Source organism: Amphiura filiformis, chromosome 9 (genome assembly GCF_039555335.1).
Source record: "Amphiura filiformis chromosome 9, Afil_fr2py, whole genome shotgun sequence".
Classification (NCBI taxonomy): Eukaryota; Metazoa; Echinodermata; class Ophiuroidea; order Amphilepidida; family Amphiuridae; genus Amphiura; species Amphiura filiformis.
Genome location: NC_092636.1, coordinates 68,684,881 through 68,704,765, shown reverse-complemented (window position 1 = coordinate 68,704,765; position 19,885 = coordinate 68,684,881). Strand labels below are relative to the sequence as shown.

Sequence of the window (19,885 nt, the reverse complement as noted above, 5' to 3'; positions counted from 1 at the left end):
TGACATGACAAAAAAAACTTTAATAGTCTATCTCAACAGATATCAGACTTAAAAACCGAACTTACTGGAATTAGAGCAGAAATTTTTGATCTAAGATCCAGCATCGAGCACGTTGATAGTGAAGTTACAGACCTTCGCGAAGACACAATTCCTGCTCTTCGTGATGAATTGAAGAAAGACATACAGTTACTGAAAGACCAGCGTTTGGAGACAGAACTGTATAGCAAGAAAGCCAACCTGTTATTCTATGGAATTGAACAGTCAGATGGCATGGATGAGGATTGTGAAAAAACTATCCGGAACTTTCTGCATGAAGAACTTCACCACAAGGAAGCGAAAAGTATGTTGTTTGTTAACACGCACCGCCTACCAACTAGATCTACAAATGATAAACCTAAACCCATCATTGTTAAGTTTGTTCAAATGAAGGACCGTGATTCTGTGTTGAAGCTAGCTCCAAATCTACAAGACTCAACTTCAAAGAAGAAGTTTGGTATCTCTCAGCATCTACCAAAGGAAATGCAGTCTAAACGCCAAAACCTGTTACCCATCAAGAGTCAAGCTAAAGCTGCTGGAAGAAAAGCGTACATCAAGACCAAAGGTACTGACGTCATACTCTACATAGATGGGAAGGTGTACGATCCAATCTTCGCACCATTTGATCCTACAAAGTAACTTTTCAAATTGATCCTTGCTTAGCTTAATCCAGGAGCACTTTTATATTGCTAAAAACATTTGGTACCTCCTTGAGCTATAAAGCATGCATGCTCATGTTGTTCTTTTTTATGTCATCTATATCATTTTCATGAACTTTGAACTGTTGAAATATGAAGTATGAAGTATGAACTATAAACATTGTAATGATATTTTTCAGTCATAACAAAAAGTTTGTGCATCACGATGCCTCTCTGAGTATAGCTGCACGTGATTGTTTTTACCATTCAAACTGTCTCATCAAAATTGAGGTGTTTCTTTCCCCTTATTTATTTATTCAAACTTCCTTTTTATTGCATTGAAAAATATTATTTTTTTCTTAAAATCAATGGCCCGGCCCAACCCTGGTGTTAGATGCATCTGTCTTGCCATATGTACTATGGCACGCCAAATTATTATATTTATCTTTGTTTATACTATATGTGTATAAATGTTTTATATGTTACTTCATGTTGTATGTTGGCAATTGGATTTATTGTATTGGTTACTAAGGTATACTTAAATGATGCTTACTGCTTATGTTATGACACTATTTGTATGTTTACTACAATGATTAATGTGATTCCTCAGGTTGAATTTAATTATGTTAAATAACTGCAACTCCTGTCACAAAACCATTCTACCCCGTCAGCCTAATATTTTCTGTTGCCTATGTAATTCATTTTACCATACTAGATGTGTTTATACAGACACAAGGGATCACGATGACTGGTTTTGTTTCAATTGTACAGGTGATTTATTTCCATTTAACCATTACGTAGACGATGATGAATTTAGGTTCTCGTTATATTATCATGGTAATTCTATCGATTATAATCGTTTGATGGGTATGAGATTGAATCCATTTTTGTTCGAAGAAAATCTCCACACAACTGATGATTCTAGACATCTAAATGATTATAATGTCACAGCTTCATGTAAATATGTTATTGATAACAATGATTTGACTGGATTATGTAATGATGACTTTTCTGTTCTACATCTTAACTCTCGCAGTTTTAACAAAAATTTTGATAGCATACATAATTTTATTTCAAGTTTCAATCATGCATTCAGTATAATAACCTTATCTGAAACTTGGTTTTATGAAGATAACTCTAATGTAATTGATATTGAAAATTATATTCTTTTAAGTGCCCCTCGAAAAGAAAGGAGGAGTGGTGGAACGGCTATTTATGTCCACAACTCACTTTCTTACCGTATCAGAGACGATTTGAAACTTTGTACAAATGACATTGATTTGCCCCATTCTGAATCTGTTTTTATTGAAATTCTAAGTCCCACCACCAAGAATACAATTATTGGTTCAATTTATCGTGCACACAGAACTGATGTTAATTTATTTATTACCGATCTTGATCATAGCCTCAACACTATTTCTGCTGAAAACAAAAATTGTTATATTTCCGGCGATTTTAATCTAGATCTACTAAAACACAGTGAAAATGATATTATTAATAATTTTCTGGAAACATTCCATAATAATAGTATGTATTCATTGATTGATAGACCTACCAGAGTGACACCTACTACTGCAACTTTGATTGATAATATTTTTACGAATGTTCTTGACCATCAAATCAAATCTGGTGTGTGTGTAGTGGGTCTAACTGACCATTTTCCAATCTTTCAATATACAAAATCAATGCCACTTCGATTTATTCAACCACACATTGGCACTACTCGCACTTATAACCAAAGTTCAATTGAACATTTTTATAATCATTTGAAATTGATTGATTGGAAGTTTGTCACTGATATGACATCTGCTGATGGTTCGTACGAAGCATTTATTAGTAAATTCCTTCATATTTATAACATTCATTTTCCCGTTAAGGCACGCGGTACTCGAAATTCACGTAACCGGCATATACCACGTAAACCATGGATCACATCTGAAATTCTCAAATCAATTCACAGAAAAGAAAAGCTCTATAGGAAATATATTGGTCATCCTTCATCAAGCAATAAAAATACTTATATTTCTTACCGCAACAAACTTACTTCCCTTATAAGAGCCGCAAAAAGAATTATTATGCAAACAAACTCGAAAATTGTAAACATAACACTAAACTTATTTGGAATACCCTAAATGATATTCTCGGTCGCAAAAAAAACCCACCCTCTACCGTCATTTTTCTACGATGATAACGCTCACCATGCGCAAATTATAGATCAAAACATAATAGCTAATAAATTCAATTCTTATTTTGTTAATGTAGGTCCTAACCTAGCCCACAAAATCCAAACTGATGCTAATTTTCATACTTTTCTGCGCAATATTAATTCCCCAAATAATTCTCTGTTTTTTACTCCAACTGACCCCGAGGAAATGATAGATATCTGTCGTTCATTCAAATCAAGTAAAAGTAGTGGCTTTGATGAAATACAACCTGATATTGTTAAATCCATCCGCACAATCATAGCTTCTCCTCTTGCTCATATAATTAATTTATCATTAACCACCGGCATTGTCCCAAATCAGTTAAAAATGGCCAAAGTCATTCCTATTTTCAAGAACGATGACCGGCACAAATTTTGTAATTATAGGCCAATATCCGTCCTCCTGTTTTTCGAAAATTCTTGAGCGAGTTGTGCACAATAGATTATATGGTTTTATTTCAAGTCTCAATATTTTGCATCAATCTCAATTTGGTTTTCGCCCAAATCATTCTTCTTTTATGGCTATTATGGATGCATACAACAAAATTGTCACTGACTTAGATAACAATCAGCATAGTGTTGGGATCTTCCTGGACCTCTCGAAGGCATTTGACACGCTAAACCATGACATTCTTTTATCTAAACTAACTCACTACGGTGTACGTGGCGTTGCCTTCGAGTGGTTCAGGAACTACCTCATGAATAGGTCACAGTATGTTTCGTTTAATAACGTTAAATCATCATTAATTCATCCCACTTGCGGAGTTCCTCAAGGTTCAATTTTAGGTCCTTTACTTTTCATCTTATATTTGAATGATATTGTTTACTCCTCAAAGTTTTTCAAATTTATAATTTTCGCAGATGACACTAATCTCTTGGCTTCCCATAAAGACTTCACCTATCTTATCAACACAATAAATCAAGAATTATGTAACATTTCCAACTGGCTTAAAGCAAATAAATTATCACTCAATATAAATAAAACCAAGTACATTATTTTAAAAACAGATTTAGCAATCGAATGTATCACAATTCAGCCATATATGTTGACAATGTATCAATTTCAAAGGTTTCTTCTATTAAATTCCTTGGTATCACACTGGATGAGTCCTTTACTTGGAACCACCACACAACATATATAGCTAATATTGTGTCCAAATATTCTGGTATTTTATTTCGGCTCAAACATGTCTTACCTTTAAAAACATTGTTTGCATTATATATAAGTTTGGTCTTGCCACACATTAACTATTGCAATATTATTTGGGCTGATCAAAATAACTGTAACTTAAACAAAATTCACATTAAACAAAAGCGAATAATTCGATTGTGTTCGAATTCTCATTTTCTTGCCCACACTCCGCCCCTTTTTGCTTCATTCAATAGTCTCACAGTGTATGATATCCACAAATTACAGAAAGCAATTTTCATGTATAAATTTTATAATGATCTTCTACCAGATATTTTTGCAAATTATTTTATTAAAGCTAGTACGATCCATACACATAATACTAGATCATCTGATATGTATAGAGCACATCATTTTAAAAATGATTTAGCCCGTAACACTGTTAGACGACAAGGTCCTATACTATGGAATAATGTTAGTTTAAATACCAAAAATTCACTTACTCTGATAAGTTTCAAAAATAAGTACAAATGTGAGTTATTATCTCGTTATGAATAATTTTGTTAGTTTGTATAATCATGTAATTGCATAATTATTATTAATATGTATTATAATAAGTAATCTTAAACCATTGCCAACATTGTCTGTCTCACGTGTCCTGTCCGGTCTTTGTCTGCACATAATTATGTCTTGATACGTCTTTTGATTGTGTTTCGTCCTAAATGTTTAACTTATTGTAAAGGGTGGCCAAAATTGTTCGAGCCCTGCTCTGTTTGGTCTCCTACCATATGATTTTGCTATACATATGTAAAAGTTATTTAATGGTGAAATAAAACTAAACTAAACTATAGGTATCTTCTATCCAGTGATACCAAAATACTTGTAGTCGGCGGGCCTTATAACATCTCGAATTAATATCAATATACTAGTATTTTATTTTGAGAATTGCCTTCTGACATCTCGCTAGAAGCATCAAAAACTATTAATTGAAGTCCTATACTTTGTCTACACGCACAATATAGATCAGACACGTCAACTATATCACTCTTAACTTGGGTCTACTTTTCGGCGTAGTGTTAAAAGCCTTACAATTCCCGCCGATTACGAGCTGATCAAAGTATAAGTAGAAACATTCCCCACATGACGTCGCTATGACGTATAGGCCACAATGTGGTTTTCTGCTTTAAAATCTTAGAAACTGCTGCGTTCGTCGTGTTTCTTCTTTTGCCACCTCTCTGTCTGTTGGGCTCGGGCGCATGTATGATGAATTCTAAAATCTGTGGTGCTTTTTTAAGTTTATTTATATTTGTTTTCACATTGATTGGCATGTGAGACCAACGGATTGGCTACATCGGTTGGTCTCATGCTCCTTACACAGGCGTCCCCATTCTTTCGATGGAGATGGTTGTGTTTTTGTTTAATTATTTGTCAGGTTGTTTTTTATTTTTTCTGAGAATAGTGTTTTCTTTGCGTGTATTATAAGTGTCTTATATTTAATTGCATTGTTTATGTTGAGGGGTATGTGAGGCCCACGGGTTGGCACTTGTGCTACATCGGTGGTTCTCTCATGCGTCTTACACAGGCGTCTTCATCCTTTCGATGGAGATGGTCGTGTTTGTTTGTTTTTGCTTATTTATTTGTCACGTTGTTATTTATTTTATGAAAGTAGTGTTTTCTTTGTGTGTATTTTCATTAAGAGTATCAAATATTTAATTGCATTGTTTATGTTGAGGGGCATGTGAGGCCCACGGATTGGCACGTGTGCTATATCGGTGGGTCTCTCAGGCTTCTTACACAGGCGTCTTCATCCTTTGGATGGAGACGGTTGTGTTTCTTCCTATTTTATGCCCCTGTGGTTGTGTACTGTGCAGTTGGCCTGCTTTTATGCATATTTTTATTTGTTTAATTTTTAAGTAAAATTCATATTTTGTATATTGATAAGTTTGGTAGTTCTTATAAATGCTGTATTTTTTCATTATTATTATGTTTATTATATATGTATTCGGCGCTTAGAGGCCACTTATTGTGCAATAGTGCGCTTTTAATAAATTTATTATTATTATTATTATTATTATTATTATTATTATTATTATTATTATTATTATTATTATTATTATTATTATTATTAAACACTATGTACTTTCATTCTGGACAGAATTAAGCCCCCCCTTTTTTTTTTTTAAAGAAAAGTGATGTGAGTAATTATGATTGTATCGTGGGTTCATAGGCCTCATGATATGTTCATTAGTTAAGCTTATTATAGATTTCATGCACATGAAAATTAAGGCTACTGTAGATGCGCTTGTCAATTGCAACCCCGGTCCACTCCAGCCCCTGGGCACTTGGGCATAGCCGGGCAGTTGATAACAGACGGGCATTGACACAAATCTTGTCCCTGTAGCGCCGGCCGGGTGCCGAACCTTTTCCTGCCAGGACTTGACCCAAGTCCAAAGAGCTGGGAATTAGAGCGAGTACTTGAGCCAAGGCAAAAGGCTGGGGGTAGCCTAGGAGTTTTAACATTTTAGACATTTCGCCCAGGCATAGGTCCCATGCAGACACCCCGCGGTAGGCCTATTCTGGCTGGGGGTGATGGTAATTGACAGCTGCATATTAGCCATATCATCGATAACATCCAACATAATAGCTGTATAATGCGTTTATCTTCTAAATACGCACAATTCCACAGCTTTACCTGTGACACGTAATGGTGCGAGTCAGTGTCATTCTGACAAAAAACTGCGATAATTTAATGTAATTTAATGGCTGCAATTTTGCAATGAAAAGTCGAAACCTCCAAATATTTCAATAGAGTCAGAACTTTCCCATAAATATCTATAATACATTGATATGCATATGAGAGCCTGGGGTATAAGCTAAAATATCCTTGTACTATAAATACACAGCATTCTTCACATAACCATATGAACATGTAATAAAATGAAATAAATGAAGATATTTATATAGCGCTTTATGCCGTAAACAGCCTCAAAGTGCTTTACATTTATTAGAATAGTCATTAGAATATGTCGGAACCACGTTTGCTGCCTAAAAATGGCGCAGGGTTCATCAGTTCAACGACTGTGACTACTCCTAACAGCTTCCAATTGCACCTGGGTGGGGTGAGGAAAGCGAGGCAAAACGCCTTGCCCAAGGGCGCAACACGGCAGTGGGATGGAGACTCGAACCCACGCACATCGAGCAAGCTCTCAGATTACGAGTCCAAGGCCGTAACCACTGAACCACCGTGTCGAAGGACAAAACAGTTTTCAGGTTTGTTGGACAAGTTCCTCATTTGATCACAGTATAATGAGTGCAAGATGATGTCGGTTGTTGATTACAGTATACATCTTAATATCACGTGTATACACACACACACATGGTAATGACAAAAACTTTTTGTAAAAATAAACCACTTTATTTTGTCCGAGGTAATCGCAGACTCCAGTCATCCCATACCCTGACCCCAAATCCTGCACCCGGGTCATAACACTAACCCTAATCCTAACCCTAATCCTAACCTAACCCTAATCCTAACCCTAACCTACCCATAACATGCATAACCCTAATTCTAACTCTATTCCTATACTACCCTACCCCTAATCCTAACCCTAATCATATAGCTTAGGGGGGAACGGGCTCATTTTGAATGGATAACGATTCCTAAATTCAAAATCATCTTTACAACACATTGTGTATTTTCTTTAAAGGTTTCAAGAAAAGTGGACTTAATTTTGTCCAGAATGAAAGTGCACAGTGTTTAAAGCCAAGTAGCTGTAAATACCCGTTTTCATGGCCATATTAATTGTTTCAGAACAAGAAAGTATTATAAATAAATACTACATGCATTCACCTCTGATATACATTTCAAATGATTGATCATAATGTAAAATGTTCTCAATTTTTAGAAGGAATGGTGCAGAAATGTTCAAACGCTGTTTACGCAGAAAACGATTTTGCGTATTCGGCACTCTGTCAAACTCATAACGATATGCATCGGCTAAACCCAAAGTATACCCAGCAAACACAAAACATTTTCGACATCATTCGCAAAAGGGTTAGAAAAGATTGTCAGAAAACGTTTAAATGTCGGGTTATATAAAGGGTATGAAACGGTTTCATAACATTCAAAAACGTTTTGTGATAACTTTCTGCAAAATACTATAACATAATATTATTTAAGTGTGGACAAAATGTTTGGAAAAAAATTACAATAACATTTTGAAAACATTAACAAAATATGGTTGTAGTGTGTTTTCATACAAAACGTTTAAAAATGTTTTCTTGACCTTTATATAACCCGACATTTAATGTTTTAAAAACCATTTTTAACCAAAAATATATTGTAATACACCGTCGCAGCCAGGATCGGCTCCCGAATTCTGGTAAAGAGAACCTATAAACGTAGCGACTGGCGTTTTGTTAACAGATTGATTTTAATAGTGTCGTTTCTGTCCTTCTACTTGATCATTTCCTTCATCTCATTGTTGTGTGACTTTTAACAGTGCACTTCGGTTATATATGTGACCCCTCGGCACAACTGAGCCGGAAGTCGCCAATCATCATTTTTGAGATATTCAACCAAAATATTCTGCTTGAAATTAGCTTTAAAATGATGTATATCATGTCTATAGTACTTGACATTTAAGTAGTGAAAAATCAATAAAACAGTCAATAAATCCTTTGTTTCCTATTGTTTATTGTTAAGTTCAATGGAGCATATCTCAATAGTGGCACTGGCGACATCCGGGCTCAGTTGTGCCGAGGGGTCACATATATAAATGCGCTTTTATAAATACGCACGTGACCACCTCCTAGCTGCCATAACAGCTTATAGACAGTAAGTGACCTTCTACATAACGAGTGGTCTTTCTATGCATTTGAATGCAAAGGCGGAACAACATAAGACTGCTTTGTGAGACTTTTGATTAAATTGTAAACGTTTCCGTCGTTGAATATTTTTTCCGTCGTCAAATACTTTCAAAATGTTGTTTTTGATAACATATTACAAATTCGGAATTGCAAAATGTGTAATAATTTTGCAATTCAACTAATACTTAAATTTGATGATATTTATCTACGGAGTTCCTATCCCTTTCTGTATAGTGGTCAATGCATGAGGATTTAGTCACGCTTGCTGGTCTTGGTATGCCGTGCCCATGGGTCACGTGCGTATTCATAAAAGTGCATTTATAGATATAACCGAAGTACACTGTTTCATCTATTTTTTACATACGGTATTAGGATGATTATATTGAAATAAAGATTTATACACGATAATATCATATATCATATGCCTCCTATATACTTCCCCTTCTATACTACTGCTAAAAATAATGACTTTCTTATTTTCCAGCCTACCCTGTCTACAATAATAGCAATTTCACTTTGTCAATGTAGTGACAATGGCTTAAAGAAGTTAATTAGTCACGCTTCTGTAATTTTATACCTAAAAACAGCATTAGTGCGAAAACCAATTAAGAATTTTCTTAGTATTAACTGAAGAAGCTTTTAAGATGTGTGAGAGTCATTATTCTACTTACAAATAAACACTAGACAGTGGCGTAGCGTGGGTCATCACAATGGGGGTGGGGGCACCGACCATGATGGGGGGGGGCACCGGGTCTGATTGGGGCACAAGCCGTTTTTGGCAATTTTCCTATGTGATTTTGTAAAATTTTAGATCGATGGGGGGCACGTGCCTCCCCTGTGCCCCTATGACGCTACGCCACTGACACTGGAAGTGTAAACATGGTAAATGGCCAACGTACACTAGTCATTTTTTAAATAGAACGTCCCTACTCATTTATTTTTTAATCCTATTCGTTTTGATGAGATTTCTGTTCATATTGATTCACTTTGAACCGACAATCTTATCAAAATGAATTGTTTCTGTTTTATTTTAACAAGAAGCTATTCAAATTGACAAGATTTCCAACTCATTATTACCCATTTCATTTTGACAAGATTCTGTTGTGTCCTCCTCTGAGAAGATAGACTACGCAAACTTGATAAGTTGGGTCCGTGTACTCAAGCGAGACTGACTAATATAGTGTTTGTAACATGTTCACACCCTCCATTATGTTGCATTCAAAATGATGCACAAAGAGGCTCATTTTTCAGCTAGAAGCTCCACAGCTCTTACATTGCTATGCTCAACCGTGTAGTGTAATCAGAGACTGCGGAGTCAATTCACTGCTTGCTTGAGAGCTCTCGGACGAAAATGTGTGCCCAGGTGGAAACTGGTGGCAACTGTGCGCATGATGGTTTATAAGAGAATAGTTTTTGCATAGAAACCATTCCATATGATGTGGGGCCGCAGTGGTCAGCGACAACCTGTAAAGTGTGCTGAGGCTTGTGGATCAACGTCTGGGCGTTGTGCATGTGCGTAGCGCACTATTAATCACTGCGTGAGTGAGAATAAGAGTGTATACCCAGCAAACACAAAACGTTTTCGACATCATTCGCAAAAGGTTATAAAAGGTTGTCAGAAAACGTTTAAATGTTGGGTTATATAAAGGGTATATTAAGAGTATAAAACGTTTTCATAACCTTAAAATACATCTTTTGATTATCTACTGCTCAGCAAACAAAAATGTTTTACAGAAAACGTTTAAATGTCGGGTTATATAAAGGGTATAAACACGTTTTAATAACATTCCAAAAACATTCTTGAAAACTTGATACAAAACATTCTAAACAGAATGTTATTTTGGGGTTGAAAAATTATTTGGGAAAAACGTTTGCCCAAAATATTTTCAATAACGTTTTAAAAACGTTTTCATGACCTTTATATAACCCGACATTTAAATGTTATTAAAAGGTTTAGAAAAAAAGATTTTAAGAACATTTCTGTGTTTACTGGGTTCAAACATTTTAACATAATGTTATTTAAGTATTGACACAATATTTGGCAAAAATTTTTGTAAAAATAGTTTACAAAAACATTTTTTGAAAACATTTAAAAAATATTGTTGTAGTGTGTTTTCATACAAAACGTTTTAAAACGTTATCATGACCTTTATATAACCCGACACTTTAATGTTATTAAAACGTTTTTACATAAACCAAAAGCCAAAATAAAACTTAAATAAAACGTTTTAAAAACGTTTTTGTGTTTGCTGGGTACCTATAATTCATTTAAAAGTGCTACAGTGTTAAACGGATTTAAGTAGAGCGTTAATGTTTCTTCTTTTAAACATTCCTACATTTGCACTTTAAAATCTTAATTATAGCCCCTTTAAAGTCAGGATGTTTTGTGCAATATATGATTGGATTAATAAAACAACTAGATACAAGAAACACTGCCGAGTAGAACACCAGTCTTTCGACGTTCTCAACGCTTATCATTAGACTAAGCCCAAATGGCATAAGGCAAATCACGAATCCACATACCACGTAAAACATGTTCTTGGTAACTTTGACTTGTCGTTTAGTCAAAGCGCTTCTTAGTGAGCTGGCTCCAGGTGCATCATTAGGGGTATCTGATGTCGGTAGATCATTGCTTGGAGCATGAGATGTTGAAGTATCAGATGACCCCGGATGAAGTCGTTTTGTGTGACCTCTGATGAATAGAAATATTTTGAAATAACAAACAATTATAATAAGAAATTGAATTGGCGTGAAAGCTGTAGCTAGCAAAAGACTATAAGTATCAGAATTGGGGTTCGCGGTGTCCCATGTGCATGTTCGGTACTTATAATCGTAACCCAAGTCACCAAAGTCTGACACCAATGGTATTGTAGCTAAGCTTAAAGGGAAAATCCATGCAAATAATACCATGAAGAACATTTTTGTTTTTGTAAAGATTACTGGATAAAGTTTAGCATGTGAAGTTATGATTACAAGCCGATTGAAAGCAATCAAAGAAAGAGTAAAGGTACTACATCCAATGCAAGATATCAAATTGAATCCACACCAAACGCAAATCCAATCTGGTAGAGGCCACTCATTTCCTGGGTTCACAATTGCAAGGACTGTCCAAGGCATGTTAACACAAGTTATCCAATCAGCAATGCATAAGTTGACCACAAAAACATTAGTTGAAGAGCGAAGTTTTTTGAAAAGCAACACAGCAGATATGACTAAAGTATTTCCTGTGATACCTAACGTACCAGCCATGCTAAGCAATGTAGCGATCATCATTCTTTCTACATCTGACACAGGATTGTTGGCTGTAAATCTTTCTTCCTGTTTTTCTGTCGTTGTGTTCATGTTCACACAACACGTTTCCATTTTTAAGCTTGAAGTTTCCTTCACATATATTTAGCTTTTATAAATATTTGGTGCAAAACATGCTAAAGCACGCGTCCAAAGCAGATGAAATATCAAGACTTAGGTAGTCCTTCAAGTCTACATCATTGTAATGTTTTTCACGTCTCCATGGTATCCACGTGCTCAAACTAATGATTTAAAGGTCATTTTCAAACCATCAAGTATTGAATCAACATCAAACCCTGTCTCGCTTGAATTTAAAGGTTTATTGTGTTGAACCTTTGTATCATCGACTGCAATATATTGGAATAAAATGGAGGAATGAAAATTATTTTGACGCAGTACCTCTGGCTGTCATACTGAATTCAAACACCAGGGAAACGCTGTGACTGGTACGTCGCCCTCGGAAATGAATAAACAAGTATAATAGCGCACCATTTTTGATATCTGAGAAATTTTCGGTGGCGTCTTTCAGTAGTGTTTGTAAACAACTTTCACATGATTTGCTATACTGGTAAAATTGTTAACTGTACAAAAATGGAATATAAATTCCTGGTTTAGCACCTTACTACAAAGTACGGAAGGAACCCTCTGAGGATTTTCATCTGGCATTAAAGACGCGCGTGTTACACTAACGACGTCGTTGATCCATCCTTTGCGATCATCGAGGGTAAGACCGACAGCTACCGACAATCAAAATGACCGATGGGGTGAAGCTACCATATTATGCCCATTCTCCGATAAAGCGTTCAAGTTTGGTCTCAGGAATGACAAAATGCCAACCACAAAGAATTCATAAAATTCATTCAGAATCGTAAACTTTAATAGTTTAAGAACACAAAACAATGCATTGCTGATTTTTCAACAATACTTCATTTTTGAGCAATATTACTTGTACGTATTGGGGGTAACGTATCAGTGGTAACGTATCTGTGAAGCCCTTTCCCATCTTTGTCTTAATCGTGCAAGTGTAAAAACTGACCGACTTAATACCCATACTTGATCAGTCATCACCCAATGTACTAAAGTCTGGTATGGTATTTGGCTTCGTTTATCACAGCGTTTTTTCCGAGGGGAGTAGAATTTAGGTAACGTATCTGTGACGGCATGAGCGTAACGTCAGGACTTTTTGCCATTAATAGACCTGATTTCTTTTTACTTTGAAACCATTGTGTTATGTTCCATATATATAATATAACTATGGAGCCTGCTTGATCCATCACATATGAGAACATTCATCTAGCCAATTATTTTCACAGATTGTTATCCATTAGAAATATGGTAACGTATCTGTGAACAATATTGGCGACATAGTCTGAAAGACCTGTTGGAAAAATTTAATAATCTATGTTGTGATGATTTATACTTTATAATTAGGGCATGATACCAGCTAATGAAAAGTACCTATAATCCATTATATTAATATGCGCGCATGTTTAGAGAGCAGGGACACATTATACGGAACACACCTTGGCTGGCGACATGGAGGAAAACAATGGACATGCATAATCAGCTTTATTGTTTTATACTTTCTGGGCATGTTACAACCTCTAGCCTCACACATTTTAAAAAGCAACTCCTAAGTATAAGTTATATTAATAAAAGTTATTTCTTTCTGACGAAACAGGTCTGAATACGACTTTAAACTATGGGCGACACATATTTGGCATTTTGAACACTTTATCGGAGAATGTGCCCACTGGTAGGTTTCTACAATAAACATGATAAAATCCATGGTTTTTGTTTAGATCTTGTAAAATTATTCCAAGATGTATCAACCTTTTGGTATTTAACAATTAGGTTGAAAAAGCCATTTCTTTTATATTTAGGAGCAAATGCGGAGCAAGTTTGCCTATATACACTTTCGCTAGAATAATATTATTGAGTATCTTTGTTTTTTAAATTGGAGTCACTATTAATATTTCATCGACCATAAAAGGCGGTCGACATATCCACGTGTTGCTAATAACAGGTAAATGAATGACCTATTAAAGGAGGATTTCGTGATCTAGTACCATCCTCTTTTTAAGATATTTTTTCAGTAGAAATTCACGAAAAAAGCTTATTCCCAAAATTACAGTTGATTCCGATTTTGCGTTTGCGAGTTATGCATGATTTAGTGCATTACACTGCTCCATAGACAATGTGTTGTAATTTCGTTCTGGTATACCAGAACGAAATTCAAATTTTTCGAAGTAATCTGCAAGAAATGTTTGGTACATAAACATTATGTATACCAGAAGTATCCAGTGCATTGGTATAAAAATCTTGAGAAAAGTGTGGATCACGAAATGCCCTTTTAATATAGTTATTAGGTATTTTATGTAGTAAGTAATATGACACTGTGATTAAAATCAAACTCTGGTTATTCTGCTATCTGGAGTACATCTCATCTTCTTGCCAATGTTCTTCAGGGAGTATGGGAAGGTAATCCAACATATTCTTCACATGGGTGCTGTAAGAAGTTACATGATCATTTTGCGTTTTCTAATGCCAATTTTGACTCAACAACAAAAGTTTCATAATTCAAATAATGTAGACATGACAACAATGTAGACGTGCCCCCAATTATCTTTGTGAGCTTCTTTCAGCCTATGCTCCCAGAAGAGAATTGAGATCTTCTTCCGATAAGACTCTGCTTAGTCAGGTTTAAATACCTTCTCTGTCTCTGGCCCGAGGGAATGGAACAAACTCCCTAAAGCCATCAGGGAGTCTCCATCAATTCCAGTTTTCAGGAAGAAACTGAAAACTCACCTTTTCAGTTAGCTCTTACATTGCTATGCACTCAACCGTGTAGTGTAATCAGAGACTGCGGAGAACATTCACTGCTTGCTTGAGAGCCCTCGGACGAAAATGTGTACCCAGGTGCATCGAGGAGGAAACTGTGCGCATGATGGTTTATAAAAGAAAAAGTTTTTGTATAGAAACCATTCCATATGATGTGGGGCCGCAGTGGTCAGCGACAACCTGTAAAGTGTGCTGAAGCTTGTGGATCAACGTCTGGGGGTTGTGCATGTGCGTAGCGCACTATTAATCTGCGTTTTTAAAGTTTCTATTCAAAAATAAGAGTGTAAACTTACAATTCGTTTAAAATTGTTACAGTGTTAAACGGATTTAAGTAGAGCGTTAATGTTTCTTCTTTTAAACATTCCTACATTTGCACTTTAAAATCTTTATTATAGCCCCTTTAAAGTCAGGATGTTTTGTGCAATATATGATTGGATTAATAAAACAACTAGACACCAGAAACACTGCCGAGTAAAACACTAGTCTTTCGACGTTCTCAACGCTTATCATTAGACTAAGCCCAAATGGCATAAGGCAAATCACGAATCCACATACCACGTAAAACATGTTCTTGGTAACTTTGACTTGTCGTTTAGTTAAAGCGTTTCTTAGTGAGCTGGCTCCAGGTGCATCATTAGGGGTATCTGATGTCGGTAGATCATTGCTTGGAGCATGAGATGTTGAAGTATCAGATGACCCCGGATGAAGTCGTTTTGTGTGACCTCTGATGAATAGAAATATTTTGAAATAACAAATAATTATAATAAGAAATTGAATTGGCGTGAAAGCTGTAGCTAGCAAAAGACTATAAGTATCAGAATTGGGGTTCGCGGTGTCCCATGTGCATGTTCGGTACTTATAATCGTAACCCAAGTCACCAAAGTCTGACACCAATGGTATTGTAGCTAAGCTTAAAGGGAAAATCCATGCAAATAATACCATGAAGAACATTTTTGTTTTTGTAAAGATTACTGGATAAAGTTTAGCATGTGAAGTTATGATTACAAGTCGATTGAAAGCAATCAAAGAAAGAGTAAAGGTACTACACCCAATGCAAGATATCAAATTGAATCCACACCAAACGCAAATCCAATCTGGTAGAGGCCACTCATTTTCTGGATTCACAATTGCAAGGACTGTCCAAGGCATGTTAACGCAAGTTATCCAATCAGCAATGCATAAGTTGACCACAAAAACATTAGTTGAAGATCGAAGTTTTTTGAAAAGCAACACAGCAGATATGACTAAAGTATTTCCTGTGATACCTAGAGTACCAGCCATGCTAAGCAATGTAGCGATCATCATTCTTTCTACATCTGATACAGGATTGTTGGCTGCAAATCTTTCTTCCTGTCTTTCTGTCGTTGTGTTCACACAACACGTTTCCATTTTTAAGTTTCCTTCGCATATATTTAGCTCTTATAAATATTTGGTGCAAAACATGCTAAAGCACGCGTCCAAAGCAGATGAAATATCAAGACTTAGGTAGTCCTTCGAGTCTACATCATTGTAATGTTTTTCACGTCTCCATGGTATCCACGTGCTCATACTAATGATTTAAAGGTCGTTTTCAAACCATCATTTTCAAACCATCAAGTATTGAATCAACATCAAACCCTGTCTCGCTTGAATTTAAAGGTTTATTGTGTTGAACTTTTGTATCATCGACTGCAACATATTGGAATAAAATGGAATGAAAATTATTTTGACGCAGTACCTCTGGCTGTCATACTGAATTCAAAAACCAGGGAAACCCTGTGACTGGTACGTCGCCCTCGGAAATGAATAAACACGTTTAATTTTGATATCTGAGCAAATTTCGGTGGCGTCTGTCAGTAGTGTTTTTAAACAATTTTCACATAATTTGCTATACTGGCAAAACCGTACAAAAATGGTAGATAAATTCCTGGTTTGGCACCTTAGTACTACAAAGTACGGAGTCCACCTAAGGATTTTCATCTGGCATTAAGACCCGCGTGTTACACTAACCGTCGTTGATCCATCCTTTGCGATCATCGAGGGTAGGACCGATAATCAAAAATGGGGGGTGCGATGGGGTGAGGCCACCATAGGTTTCTACAATAAACATGATAAAATCCATGGTTTTGTTTAGATCTTGTAAAATTATTCCAAGATGTATCAACCTTTTGGTATTTAACAATTAGGTTGAAAAAGCCATTTCTATTATATTTAGAAGTAAATGCGGTGAAAAGTTTGCCTATATACACTTTCGCTAGAATAATATTATTGAGCATCTTTTTTTTTTTAATTGGAGTCACTATTAATATTTCATCGACCATAAAAGGCGGTCGACATATCCACGTGTTGCTAATAACAGGTAAACGAATGACCTATTAATATAGGTATTAGGTATGTACAGCCTGTCTCAAAAAAAAATTGTGCAAGTGAAAAGCGCCCTCTGTGGCAATTAGAAAATACCGTTGTGACATGCTGCTTACATCAACGTCAAGGACGCAGTCTTAGCTCTCAAATGCCGTTTGTTCTGTTCAATTTGCTTGTTTTATTCTCGAGATATGTTTAGCTAAAGACGAAAGGGTAATATCACAATTGTGCCACTTTTACTAGGGAAGAGGGGTTTACATGTAAATCAGTGATAGCATCAAGTTTATCAAGAGTTCCTTCGTGAAATCAAAAGAATGCATCAATTGCATAACAATACAAACACATTTTTACTGTTTTTACTCTTTTATCATGATACAGGAATAATGATTCTCTTTTTCCACTTAAAACCGATTAACAGATAAATAAATATTTCACATTCTGCTGTAATACATGCGCATGTCAACTTGTCTGATTTTATCATGGTAAATAGTAAATACTGTTCTCTTTGTCACTCAAGACAAGTTACAAGACAAACAAATATTGTACATTTATAGGTAAATGAACGCGTATTACTTGTTGGGAGTGAAATTAGACGAAATAATGCACGCGCGCTGATGTTGATGCGTCTAATACACGAGCGCCGAAGGGAGGAGCGCATTAGATGCATCAACATCAGCTATTAATGATCTACATGTACATCTCTCTTCCCTAGTAAAAGTGGCACAATTATGATTTTACCCTTCCATTGTTAAATAAACATATCTCGAGATTGAAACAAGCAAATTGAACAGAACAAACGGCATTTGAGAGCTAAAACTTGACGTTGATGTAAGCATTATGTCACAACGGTATTTTCTAATTGCCACAGAGGGCGTTTTTTACGTGCACAATTTTTTTTGAGACAGGCTGTATACATGAATGACACCGTGATTTAAATCGAACTCTGATTATTCTACTATCTGGAGTACATCTCATCTTCTTGCCAATGTTCTTCAGTGTATATGGGAAGGTAATCCAACATATTCTTCACATGGGTGCTGTAAGAATTTACATGATCATTTGTGTTTTCTAATGCCAATATTGACTCAACAACAAAAGTTTCATAATTCAAATAATGTAGACATGACAACAATGTAGACGTGCCCCAATTATCTTTGTGTGCTTCTTTCAGCCTATGCTCCCGGAAGAGAATTGAGATCTTCTTCCGATAAGACTCTGCTTAGTCAGCCTAGGGCACATAGAGGATCTGGTTTAAATACCTTCTCTGTCTCTGGCCCGAGGGAATGGAACAAACTCCCTAAAGCCATCAGGGAGTCTCCATCAATTCCAGTTTTCAGGAAGAAACTGAAAACTCACCTTTTCAGTTAGCTTCTTTCTTGTTCCGCTGTGTTTCTTTTTTTCCCCATCCTTTCTCTCCTTGTTCAGCGCTTTGATAAATTTTAAAGGCGCTTTATAAATACCTTTATGTATGTATGTATGTATGTATGTATGTATGTATGTATGTATGTATTGACAAATGTCTATTGACAAATTTTGCACCTGATTATCTTCATCATAGCTCCTTTGAAATCAGGATGTTTGGTGCTATAAATGATTGGATTAATAACGCTATTTGATACCAAAAAGACTCCAGCATAAAGGACAAGTCTTTCAAGAGATTGTCCTATGGCCATAAGACAAAGTCCAAATGGTACAAGGCAGATTATAAAAGAACACACTACATAAAACATATTCTTAGTGACTTCCACTTGTCGTTTGTTTAAGTTATTTCTCAGTGAAGACGAGACCGCAACGACAACAGGTCTGGATTCTGATAACTCTAAGCCAGATGCATGAGAAGAAGGGTTATCTCCATTTGGTGTTGTTGCAGGATGTAATCTTCGTGAATGTCTCCAAATGTGAATGAAGATTTTGGTGTAACTAACCACTATGATTATCGCTGGAATGGGAGTGAATACTAACGCCAACATAAGACTATAAGACTCAGAATTAGGGTTTGTTGTGTCCCAAGTGCATGTTCGATATTTAGGGTCATAACCAAGTTGGCCAAAATTTGATATCAATGGTATTGTAGCTAATATCAAGGGAATACACCAAGCAAATGACACCATTAGTGCCATCTTCATAGCAGTAAATAATCGTTGGTATAGAGATGAGCTGGCTGTGATCATGGTTAATCGATTAATTGCAATAAAGGCGAGGGTAAAGGCACTACATCCGACGCAAGATATCAAATTATATCCACACCAAACACAGATCCAATCTGGTAAAGGCCACTTATTCTCTGTATTCACCATCGCGATGACTAGCCAAGTCACATTGAAACATGTGATCCAATCGGCTACACAAAGATTCACTACGAACACATTGGTTGGAGAGCGAATTTTTTTGAAGAGCAAGACTGCTAGGATGACTAAACTATTGCCGGTTATGCCTATGGTACCCACCGCGCCAAGGATAGCTGCAACAATCTTCCTTTCAGTATCAGAAACGTTTGTATCTTCAGATGGTTGACCATTAAAGTAATTCATAGTCAGG

At 35.9% G+C, this 19,885-nt stretch overlaps 1 protein-coding gene across 1 annotated transcript; it reads right to left on the bottom strand.

Moving 5' to 3' along the window:
- Nucleotides 1–15,358: 15,358 nt before the first annotated feature.
- Nucleotides 15,359–16,393, bottom strand: LOC140160244 (G-protein coupled receptor moody-like). The gene has a single exon (XM_072183520.1). The coding sequence runs from the start codon at nt 16,391–16,393 to the stop codon at nt 15,359–15,361; it is 1,035 nt and encodes a 344-aa protein (XP_072039621.1).
- Between the last annotated feature and the right edge of the window lie 3,492 nt (nt 16,394–19,885).